Source organism: Arachis ipaensis, chromosome B6 (genome assembly GCF_059453495.1).
Source record: "Arachis ipaensis isolate K30076 ecotype BB chromosome B6, ASM5945349v1, whole genome shotgun sequence".
NCBI lineage: Eukaryota > Viridiplantae > Streptophyta > Magnoliopsida > Fabales > Fabaceae > Arachis > Arachis ipaensis.
The window spans coordinates 70,118,828-70,131,470 of record NC_142441.1 but is presented as its reverse complement, the minus strand read 5'-3'; the positions used below and the strand labels follow the sequence as shown (position 1 = coordinate 70,131,470).

Genomic DNA, 12,643 nt, shown 5'->3' with positions numbered 1-12,643 from the left:
TCTTCATGAGAAGATATTTTTACCATCTTCATTGTAGATTTTTTTTTTTTTTTAAAATGTTAGAATTAGCATTAAAATTTTTTTTGTTATATTTTGAATGATAGTTTTTATTTCTCTCTCTTTTTTATGCAATATTCTCTTCTTCTTTAGTTTATTTTTTATTTTTTAGTTTATTTTTGTTGCTACTTTACTCACTTGCTTAGAGTGTGAGAGGCCCTTTTTTTTGTTTTTGCTAATAGTCGTATCTATGAACACTTATAATTTTATTCACATCTAATAAAATTATCTTTTTTCGAAAAAAAAATATATTGTGGTAGTTATTAATATATATTAATATATTGCACAAATAACTAAAATAAGAATTTTTGGTGACATAACTAAAATAAGAATATTGATAATAAATAGATATGTAAAAAATTTAATTTAATTTTATATTTTAAAAATTTTATGTTTATATTTTTTTAACTTATGAGTCACATCTATTTTTTGTTTTACATCTTACGAATTACGGTGTTGCAATAATCTTTCGAGTTAATGTATAAACTATGAGTTCACTACTTTGGACAAGAGTGTACATTTTTTAATAAAATTATGCAAGAATAAGAAAAGAAAAGATGAAAAATATTATATTTTGTATTTTTTGATTGATTGAATTGTAAATTATGAAGGTAAAACTAAATATATATAAAGCATTGGCCTAAGAAAGATGAGAATAAATAAAGATAAGATAAGATAAAATAATAAAAGTTAAAATTGTAACTGAATTTATGTATTCTGTTGGGTTGAATTTGTGGGTCGCAAGACTCTTTTATTATTGTCATGGGGTAAGTCTTACGATGGTATCGAGGGTTTAAGGAAAAAAAAAAGAATAATTAGGAGGTAGAAAGAATAAGAGGAGATTGGAAAATGTTATTTTCTTTCTAATTCATTTTTGATTTACAACAATTATTCTAATTTATAGATAGCTAGGGATCTATTTATGGAAATATTCTAAATTGATAACATTGATTTTTTTTAATATTTCTTGTGATCCTAAAATATCTCCCTGATTTGATTCAGTCTTCTAACACTCCCCCTCAAGATGAGTAGTGGGGTCACCAATGCTAAATTTGCTGAGAATTTCGGCCAAAATTCTGCCTGAGACTGCTTTCGTAAGGACATCTGCCAATTGGTCTTCTGATCTAACAAAAGGGAGTTCCACAGTACTTTCTTCAATTTTTTCTTTGATAAAGTGCCGATCTACCTCAACATGTTTAGTTCTGTCATGTTGTACAGGATTCTCTGAGATGCTTATTGCTACTTTATTGTCACATTTTAATTTGCTTGGCAATTGAGGTGAAAACCCAATTTTAGATATGAGTTTCTTAATCCAAAGGATTTCAGTTATGTCCGTAGCAATTTCTCAGAATTCTGCTTCAGCAATTGAGAGGGCAACAACCTTCTGTTTCTTACTTCTCCAGGTGACTAAGTTACCTCCCACCAATGTAAAGTAGCCTGATGTAGATCTTCTATCATTTGGGTTATCGGCCCAATCAGCATCTATGTGTGCTTCAATGTTAAGGTGCCCATTTCTTTTGAACCAGATCCCACTTCCTGGAGTTCCTTTCAAGTACCTGACTATTCTCATGACAGCTTCCATACTATTCTCCTGTGGTTGGTGCATAAATTGGCTAACTACCCTACTGCATAGGCTATATATCTGGTCGGGTGTGTGACAAGTAGATTAGTTTGTCAACCAAGCGTTGGTATCGCTCCTTATCTGTCAGTTTAGAGTCTTCCTCTAGTCTCAAGCTATGATTAACTTGCATAGGAGTGTCTGCAGGTTTACAGTCAACCATTTCTGTCTCTGCAAGGAGGTCTAGGATGTATTTCCTCTGAGAGATAAATATTTTTTTATTGGAGCGTAGAACCTCTATTCCCAAGAAGTACTTTAATCCACCCAAGTCCTTCATTTCAAATTCTGTGAAGAAATTCCTCCTTAGCCTTGCAATTTCTTCATTGTCACTCCCTGTTATGATCATATCATCCACATAAATTATTAGGCATGTTATTAAATTCCCTCTCCTTTTCAGGAATAAGGTGTGATCTGAGTTACTCTGCTTGTACCCGTATTCTTTCATGGCAACCGTGAACCTTCCAAACCAAGCCCGCGGTGATTGTTTCAAGCTATAGAGAGCCTTCTTCAATCTACACACTTCATTCTTCTCAAATCCTTCAGAGAATCCTGGTGGAGCTTTCATATATACCTCTTCTTTCAACTCTCCATGAAGGAAAGCATTTTTTACATCAAATTGGTGGAGAGGCCAAATTTTCATTTGCGGCTACTGAGAAGAGGACTCTGATGGTATCAATTTTTGCTACTGGTGAGAAGGTTTCTGAATAATCAATGCCATAAGTTTGTGTGTACCTTTTGGCGACCAGCCTTGTCTTGTAACGTTCTACAGTGCCATCTATCTTGTATTTAATGATGAATACCCATCGACACCAAATTGGTTTCTTCCCGGCCGGTAGAATACATTTTTCCCAGGTTTTGTTCTTCTCCAGGACTTCCATTTCTGTCTTCATAGCTTCTTGCCATTCAGTCCTTTTACTTGCTTCTTGGACCGTTCTGGGGATGTCTTCAGTTAGGAGGGTGCTAGAAAAGGCCTTTGCAACCTCTGTCACTCCTTCTCTGGTTGTCTTTATCGAGTACTTTGAGTTGCGGGAGACATGTTCTGGAGAGTATCGGTTGGGTGGAACACCTATGTTTCTTCTTGGAGGAAGTGTAAAGGGTTCTCGTTCTGATTCTTCAAGTTCCAGAGCTATACTGTCATTGTTAGCAGCTTCATTAAAAGTATGGAGTAAATTATCAGAGTGGGATTCACTTACCTCTTGTATAACATTCTCAGAAGGAGTTTCACTGGTTGTGTGTATTGAGTGGTTTTCTTCATTGAGTAAGGTATGCTCGGTGGCTCCATCTACTCGCTCTGTTTGAACAGTTTCAAGGCAACAAAGGTTATCTGGCCAACTTGGCGATCCACTAAATTCTTCCCCCTGAACACCATGTTGGCGATGGTAGTAAAATTCAGACTCTAAGAAATCACAATCTATTATTACATGAATGCGACGAGTGACAGGATTATAGCATCGATACCCCTTTTGGTGTGTAGCATACCCAACAAAGACACACTTTTTTGCACAAGGTTCGAGTTTATTTCTATTTGTTTTCGGGATATGGACAAACACAGAGCACCCAAAAACTCAAGGTGGCAAGGTAAGAATGGGGAGAATCTTAGTCTGAGTGGCCAAGATTTGGAGGGGTGTTTTGTTGCCGAGGGCTTGAGTGGGTAGGCGATTGAGAAGGTAGGCTGAGGTTGCAACAGCTTCAGACCAAAAAGAACTTGACATATGTGCATCAAAAAGCATGGCTCGAGTCATCTCAAGAATTTTACGATTTTTTCTCTCAGCGATACCATTTTGTTAGGGGGTGTTTAGACAGAATGTTTGGTGGATAAGCCCATTCTTTTGGAAGAAGTCTTTCATTGATTGATATATGAATTCCCCATCATTATCTGACCGGAGTATTTGAATTTTTTCATTGAATTGGGTATGAATTATTTGGTAAAAATCAAAGAACCGATCAGGAACTTTAGATTTATGTTTCACACAATATATCTAAGTCATGCGAGAAAAATCATTCACAAATAACACAAAATATTGAAAGGAATTATTTTGGGACTTCGGTGCGGGACTCCACACATCAGAATAGATAAGAAAAAAAAAATTGACTCTTGTATTGCTTGGAGAAAAAGTAACTCTATGATTTTTTGCACGAATACAAGTCTCACATTTAATGATTTCAGTGTTTTTCAAAAAAAGACTAGGAAATAAAATCTTAAGGTACCCAAATGAGGGGTGTCCCAAACGTCTGTGCTATAACCAAAGTTGCCTGATAACTGTTCCATGAGCAAGTATGGCATGTCCCTGGTGTGCTACCTCATCAACGTAGTAAAGCCCATCTCGCTCAGTACCATGCCCAATTATCACCTTCATAAGAATGTCATGCAAAAGGCAAAAATTGAAATACATGAGTACCACACAATTTAACTCCTTGGTTACTTGGCTAACAGATAACAGTTTAGAAGACAAATCAGGAACATAGAGACATTTTTCCAATTTTAAATTTTTTGAAAAAACAATAGAGCCTCCCCCTTTAACTTCAATTAAATCACCACTAGCAGTCTCAATGTGGGCCTTTGAGGGCTTGGTCAAGCTATCAAAATCCTCGAGTTCATAGGTCATGGTGTCAGTGACCCCACAATCGAAGATCTACTCTTTTGATTTTTTTATAGGACCTTGGTTATGGGCCCATTCCCAGCAATTAAACCAAGGCCATTATATGACCCATCTTGGTAGAGCCTGTTACCGCCCTCTTTTTCTCTCTTACCTTGTTGCGTTGCGGCCACCGAAGCCTTACCGTGTTGTGTCCTACGGTTTTCTCCTTCTTCTTCTCCGGTGCCACTGCTGCTGGTAACCTCCAGGATGCCTACGGCGGTGGCGCCTCTCTCTTGACCGGACTTGTTCTTTGATTTCTTGTGATTATCCTCCCACCATTCTAGATATCCTATGATTCTGAAGCATGTTTCCTTGGTGTGTTTGTTCATTCCGCAGTGAGTACAGTAAAGATGGCTTTTGTCTTCTCTCTCTTTCCCCCGCGATGATGACCACCGTCCAATAGTGTCTGAGCGACCACGCCCTTGACTGCCTTGATTGGTTCTATTTTTCGCAGCGAGGCCTGTCCCGATCTCTCCTTGTGATGCTTCTCCTACGTCATCGGTGGTAAGCTTCAGAATTTGAAGTCAGGCCGCCTCCCTCCGGATAGTGGCGTAGGCAGATTTTACTGAAGGAGTAGGTTCTTGTTTTAATAGATCTCTTCTAACAGTGTCAAATTTGTCATCTACACCAGTTAGAAATTGGTATAGTCTCTGTTCCTGTTTTAACCGATTGAAAGTCGTAATATCTTCTGGACATTTCATGGGATTTGGTTGTTTTCTTTCTATTGCCATCTAAATGGCTTGTAGTTTGTTCCAGAAATCCTCTAGGGTACCTTGTCCTTGTTTTCGCGTGTTTGCTTGTCGATGCAGGTCGTATATTTGTATTGGATCCGTCCCGCTTCCGTATGTGGTTGCCAAGCCATCCCACAAAGCTTTTGCCGTTGGAAATTGAGAGACATTATTCATTAGGCTTGCTTCGATGTTCAGGATGATCCAAGTAAAAATGGTTTGGTCTCCTTGCTCCGATTGTTCATATGTCGGTTCTGTTTCTGCTGGTGCTGGGGGTATCCCTGTCAGGTGAGCCTTCTTTCCTCTCCCACCGATTGCTTTTCTCATTAGGGTTACCCACAGAAAATAATTATCCCCATTCAATTGGAAACCAATTGATAGACTGTCAGAGTTGGTTTGTGAAGATTGCATTCCAAGATTGCTCCACAGCAGCTTTGCGATCTGCAGCGTCAGCTCATCGGGTTTGTTTGAATTATTACCCGTATTAACACTGGTACCTTCGTCAGATGTTGACATTTTTTTTTGACTAATTTGACTGAGAGAGTATAGAAACGATAATCCAATTCTGAGTTTCCAGCACCTAACATCGCTCTGATACCATCTTACGATGGTATCGAGGGTTTAAGGGAAAAAGAAAGAATAATTAAGAGGTAGGAAGAATAAGAGGAGATTGAAAAATGTTATTTTCTTTCTAATTCATTTTTGATTTACAACAATTCTTCTAATTTATAGATAGCTAGGGATCTATTTATGAAAATATTCTAAATTGATAACACTGATTTCTTAATATTTTTTGTGATCCTAAAATATCTCCCTGATTTGATTCAATCTTCTAACTGTAAGGTGGAAGAGTGGTTTAATATTTTTTAAATAGAATAAAAAAATTTATTTAAATATCTCTTAAAAAAAAGTGTCATTTTCTCTAAACATAAAAAAATGCTAGAAAGATAATAATATAAAATTAGTTTATTTAATTTAATATTTATAATTTTATATATGTTACATCTATAATTATATGTCTATTATATTTGAAATTATTTATTTATTTTAGTAATAATTAATAAATACAAAATAAAAAATTAAACTATTTTACAATGATTTTTATTAATTTTCAATTTTTTTTTTAAAATGAAGAGTAATATTAACAACAATCCTTGCTTCATTCGTAATGGTGAAGTATTTGCCAATAAGTTATAGCTCAAATGACATAATCTTCCTACACTCATCTAAGAGGACGTGGGTTCGAGTTTTTCTATCTTTGGTTAAAAAAAAATAATGACAAAGTATTTATTCTTCTTTTCTTTTTGCTTTTTCTTTCGGTTCAAGAAATTTAAATTAGAAGCATATGAAATTTGATATCTTACTGCAGTTTATTTCAATGTTCACTGTAAAGAATTTCTTGTTGCCACTGAGTTTTTATGTTAAAATTCTTATTGTTTTTGTTTTATGGTGTTTGGGTAGGTGAGAACTCAAACATAAGTGATGAAATTGGCGGTCTCCTTAGTTTGAAATGTGCTGCTGATGGTTTGAGGTGAGGTCATTCATCAAGAAAAGTGTTGCTGCTGATTGAAGGACAGAAGGTGTTAAAGAAGTTTAAGATTCAGGTTTTGAAAAGATAACCATATCTATTGAGTTTGATATTTGGTGTTTGCTATGTTGCCTAAAAAATATTGCCTAATTACTAAAATAGGTAAAATAATCAATTCTAAATTTAAAAGTATAAAAATTAAAAATTTTTAAATATTTTAAAGTTACTATAAAAAGTAATTTAGGCAAAAGTTAAGTACCAAACAAAAGACACCGTAAAAATGGCCTTGATATTTATAGTGCATCTACTATTGTTTCTTCCATCACCAGTTGTTGCTACCTCTACAACTTTTATTTTAAGTTTTTGGCTTTACTGCAGCCAAGTCTGTGATTAAAAGTATTTAGAGAAGTATGTAATCTTATCTTTTCTCCTTTAAGTTCTGCCAATCTTTTCTCCCTTCCATGTGTACTAATTTTTGTTTCAAGAATATTGGATTCTTTGCTCAATTCCTCCACTTATTAGTTATTAGTATATGGTTGTTTTCTGGCCAAATTAAACTTCCCTGGCATTACTTTCTGTGGTTTCTGTCTCTTGTGTTATGTTTGATTACCAATATCATATTCTTTTAATTTTATAAATTCATATTTTGTAAAATATAAAGAAACACTTATTGGTAAACCTTGCAGTAAAAGTTTTACCATATGCAAATCATCACTTAATTTTTATTGAAACTTATATTTTTATTTGAAAGTTTACATGAAAATGAAGTTGCCGACCACACAAAAATTTAACATTTCCAGTATCTGACAGGATTGAACCAGCCCACATAGCAGTACAGAATTTACTTGGAATTTGAATTGAGCATCACCTTTTCTCTTTTGTAGAAAATTAAATGCTATACTTACAATGCTAATCAGTGTACAGGGCAACCCTCCACCACTATGCCCTTAGCTGTTGGGCAAGTTGCCAGTGGACAATGCTCACCCTGTGTTCCCCACCATGAAATACTCTTGTTCTCCAGGCCTAATGCAAAGTAAAGAAGCACAGCCATGAAGGCAACTCCAGCATCAAGTGCTGCTGACAGGACATAGTTGTATCTCTGCCACCATTTCTTTCTATAGCGGAAGATGAAGTAGTTGAAGATTGTTCCAATAACAATCCAGGAATTGAAGTTCACTGCTGTTGCGGGTGGCATCACCGCAGTTGATCCCAAGAGGACTGGAAGGTTAATCAAGGGAATCCATGAATACTTGGGGAACACCTTATACAATAGCCAAAGAATTATAGGGCCCATTGCACCTCCAAAGAAAAACCAATTCAGTGCATGGTAGTCTGATTTGGAACCAAAGATCTTCTTAGGTCCAACTAAACCCCAGATAACCGATGCATCGAAGAAAACACGGTCACCAGGACATGTCCATGGACTGCCGAGGGGAAGCTTTTCAGGATGACATATACCGTCCACTGAAGTCAGTAACCACCATGCTACACCAATGTTGATGGTTCCAGCAAGAATTGTACCAATGAACTATGTACATACACATGTTTTGACAAGTGAATTGCATTAGTTACTATAGAACAAAATGCTGAGGAACTAACCGAATTGAAGGTGAAGGAATACCTGAACTAAGAACATTGATCTTGGAGGGATTTTCATGTAGTGGCCAAGCTTGAAATCAGCAAGGAAAGAGACAGCCTGAGCCATGCTAATATAACCGTAGGTTTTGAAACACACATTTGCTATTGGTCTTCCAGTGTAAATAAGTCCAAATATATACTCAGTAATAATATTCAACCCTGGTGTCTGTGTAGAGAGAGAAAGAGCATGTAAGAATAATTTAAGAGAAAAAATTTAGGACATCAGCATTTTTATTAATATTCAGTGTGCTTAACTAGTAAAAGAAAAGTGAGTAATTTTACATCATTAAATATAATTTTATACTATTTAAAATATTAATGATAGTTATAAATCACAAAATCTACTGATTCTTAACACTTCTTTAATTAAGATCTTTAACAAGTTTTGGATAAAGTAAAGAAGTAGAATTTATTTATGATATCTAAATAGGCCAAATTACATATAAAGGAATATAAAGGGAGGTGCATCTTCTTTTCTATCCACATTGTATTTGGATTAGTAAGAGCTATTTGAACTAATTCATGAGCTATTCTATTATCATTTCTTTTTATATGAGAGTACTTTACTAATCTAAGACTATTAGCTAAACTTAAACAATTACTAATAAATGAACCAAAATAAATTTTATGAACTTTTTTTTTAAGGCTTAGAAACGACTTTAACATTCTCACTCTCAATTATTACATCAAAAAAGCAACATTCACAGACTTTTTCTAAATTCATAAGGCATGCAAGTGCTTCAGATTCATGAAATTGAATGGATAAAAAAGCTTTGCATGTGGATGCCATCAAAGATCTTTAACAAGTTTGTCCTTGCATAAAAAGCATGAAAATAGATTACCTGGTTTGTGGTGGCAGTTATGATGCTGATTGGGAGAGTAAAAATAAAGGCCAAGGCAGAAGCAAATACAAGTCCCCACCAGGGCATCTGAACCTGTTCTTTCCCTAAGATGCATAGTAAGAGAGAAGCCAGAAGCGTCACAGCCAGCAACACATAGAACCACCATGAAGGTATGTCTTTGTATCTTTTCATCAGTCTTGTGTGGATATCTTCTTTACCCTTGGAAGAAGCACGATATTGCTCCATAATCTCACTAACGGAAAGAGCAGTGCAACATATATAATATATATGATGTGAAATTTATAACACATGATAGATAATTAGCAACTAAGACACATATGTGTATGTATGTACCTTCCATAGAAGCAAACGACATGAGTAAGGGTGGCGGCTATAGTAGCAAATCCAAATCCATAAGTAAGAGAAAAAAAGACACTTAATTGAATAGGACCTTGCTTGTAATACTTTTCATAATCGATCTGAAACTTGTCATTGACAATGGCACGTATGTCATATTCTTGGCCTTGAGTGGTGAACAAGTCAGAGGAGAAGATGGGGAAGTTGTGTGCATTGTAGACATTGAAGGCCCAGTAAGCAATAGGGATGACACCGTAGACAATGAGCGAATAGCCGATGAAGACGTTGACAATGGCGAAGAAGGGAGAGATGAGAGGACTGTACAAGAAGGAGGCGATGACAGTCCAGTCAAGAGTAAAGACTCCAAGTCCTAAGCCATTCATCCCTGAGCCAATCTGCTGGGCGGTGATCGACTTGGGAAATGCCCAGCACATCCATGAAATGCTTGAGAGTGTGGAGAACAGGTAGCCGGGGACAATGTACCATGCAAAGCTGCACACCATTGCTATAAAGAAGAACTTTGCCCGTGAAACTCTGCGATCGTCTTTCTCATGCAAAGCTCTGCACATGCATGCGTTACATCAATTACATTATGTATGCATAGCAATCAATTAGAGAAGCTATAGATATAGAAAAATTAGTTTTTTTCATTTTAAAAATTTTTAATAAATAAAAAATAAAAAAATTTATGTATTTTTATTTTAATTAATTATTATTAATATTAAATTAATAAAAAAATAATTTAGATAACAATACCGGAAAAGAGAAACCTGGACGAGGGTACTAGGCCACCACATTTGAGCGGGCTCTACCACGTATTTCCTTAGCAACCCTGCCCAGCCATATCCTAACACCTGCACCATTGGAGACTTATTTTAATTTGTTATCTCTCTTAAATTTATTATCACAATTCACAAAAAACTAATTTTTCTATAAGAAAACATATAAATATATCCGGATTGAACTAGGAAACAAATTTGTATTTATGTGCTGATCGCGAAGCATGCCAGTAAGCGTCTTCCTTGTCTAGTGCATTGTTAAGTTTATACTAAAAATATATAAAATAATAGAAATGATTACATATATTATTTTGTGTATTTTTTTTAGTATTTAAAGTGCTTATAAGAAGTAAGAATAAATTAAAAATTTATTTTTATACCATATAAAATATGTACAAAAATATATAAATATTATATCGTGGACACCAAATTATCTATCCATTTATTTAATAAAAACTCAAATGCAATTATTTTATATAAAATTAAGACACCTACTTAAATGAAGATATTAAAAATATTTTTTTATAAAGAGTTTTGTATTAAAAATATATTTTATTTGTTTAGTTACACTTAAAAAAATAATATTTTTAATTTTTTATAGTATATCACATTCAATTCTACAATTCATTATCTAATAGTAAAAAAGATATATTTTTATATGAAGAGAATTATAAAATCTTTATAACAGTATGCACCTAAAATTAATAGGTGAAACCTGTTAAATGATATATAGCACTTTGAGTCTCCACTATTATATTTACCTTAGCTTGAACGCCAAATTGCAAAAACCCATGCTTTGGTATCTCAAATCAATTATTTTTTATTTTTTTTGTTTTGTTTCTGTGAGATAATGACAATAACTAATCTACTGTAAATGTGAACTTCATTTATAGATTTATTGTTATTGGTTAATAAATTATTGCATGCGCAGAATTTAAATCTCAACGCTTAAATAATTAACTATTAAACAACCTAAATTAGTTTGGAATACTCGAAATTAAAAAGGCCATGCATGCAAAAAGAAAGCTGCAAACATTACATTTCGAGTTCTAACAACTATGTCATTAACATAAATAAAAAATAAATGAAAGATTGTTGTAACTTGTCAGAAACCAAAAAGCAAATGAAAAGTGTAATAGAATAATATAGAGTAGTAAGATGGTGGTGGTGGTGCCTGAGTGGAGATGATGAGAAGCCATGAAGCAAAGAAGGAGATCTTCCTTTCATAAAATACTTTGATGATGGTGACAATTGCGACGGCATAGGGTGAGCCGGAGCCGAAGGCGCTACCAGCGTTGGCAAAGATGGTAATGAGGACATGCTCCTTCATGTTGAACGGTCCAGGGTTGAAGGAGAACTTCCAGGAGCCAATGCCGAACTCGGTGGTGGGGAGAACCGCGGCCATGAATTGACCGATGGGGAGGGTGGCTACCTGGATGGTGATCTGCGATATGATGAGTGGCTCCGTCCGGTAAGAAAAGAACTGGTTGAGGAATGATAGGAGGCAGCAAGAAAAGAGGCCAAGGAACCACATTCGGAATGTCCAAACTGGTTGGCTTGGGTCATCACTGTTGCTAACTGTCAGTCTCACTTGCTCAATTGGTGACACCTCTTCTCCTCCTTCTTCCTCCTTTCCATTCTCTTTCTCCATAACTGTTGACATTTCTTCCTCTGCATTCTCCATATTCTCTTATGCTATTTATATTTTAAAAATTATTCTTATTCCAGATTTTTTTATTTGACGGCAATAAAACTTGAAGCGTTGTTCAAAGATTCCTGATGACGATGAGTTTGAGACTGATACTTAGCTTTTGCTATTGTTTCCTCCGCCCCCTCATATGTTGCCAATTTCCAGCTTTCTAACCATTAACATTAGGCTACTCTTTCTAATCAAATAAGCCATATCATCCAATCGCTCTCAGTTATCAACTTTAATTTCACGTGAAGTCGACCATAAGTCCGTACCTGAGTTTTCACTTTATTTAATATATATATTTTTAGTTGTGGCCGCAATAATATTATTCCATCTTTTTTGTGAGCTAGATGAAACGAAAACACGGGATGATGAACCGTTTTCCAACTAGGATTTGCATCAAAAGTGAAAACTATAGCTCCAGGAGGTCTCAGCGTAAAACAACCCATAACAAACTTATACTTTTCATGTACGGTATCATAGCCAAAGCCATAATATACTCCACGTTTTACTATGAAATCGTTGAAAAGGCCATTTGAATGGAACGGATGGCGATACCGAACGGGTACTGGGATTGAACAATGTCAGAGTTTCAAAGGGAAAACCTTCAGTTTGATGATGCGACTTCGGTCAATCGAAAAGGGCGTGAATAGTGTAATTGGCTGAAGCTGGTGATAAAGAACAGAAGGTTGTGAACGCATGATGGCGTCCCTTCCCCGATTCCAGCACACCAGTGCGGTGGCTGAGTTAGGGTTGAGCTTCGA

The 12,643-nt window shown here is 35.3% G+C and overlaps 1 protein-coding gene across 1 annotated transcript; it reads right to left on the bottom strand.

Annotated features, from left to right (window-relative positions):
• Window positions 1–7,483: 7,483 nt before the first annotated feature.
• On the bottom strand, window positions 7,484–11,849 carry LOC107612439 (oligopeptide transporter 4-like). The gene is made up of 6 exons (XM_088491748.1): window positions 11,361–11,849; window positions 10,164–10,261; window positions 9,405–9,968; window positions 9,051–9,303; window positions 8,192–8,374; window positions 7,484–8,098 (listed from the first exon to the last, which is right to left on the bottom strand). The coding sequence occupies exons 1-6, from the start codon at window positions 11,847–11,849 to the stop codon at window positions 7,484–7,486; spliced, it is 2,202 nt and encodes a 733-aa protein (XP_088347874.1).
• Window positions 11,850–12,643: the final 794 nt, after the last annotated feature.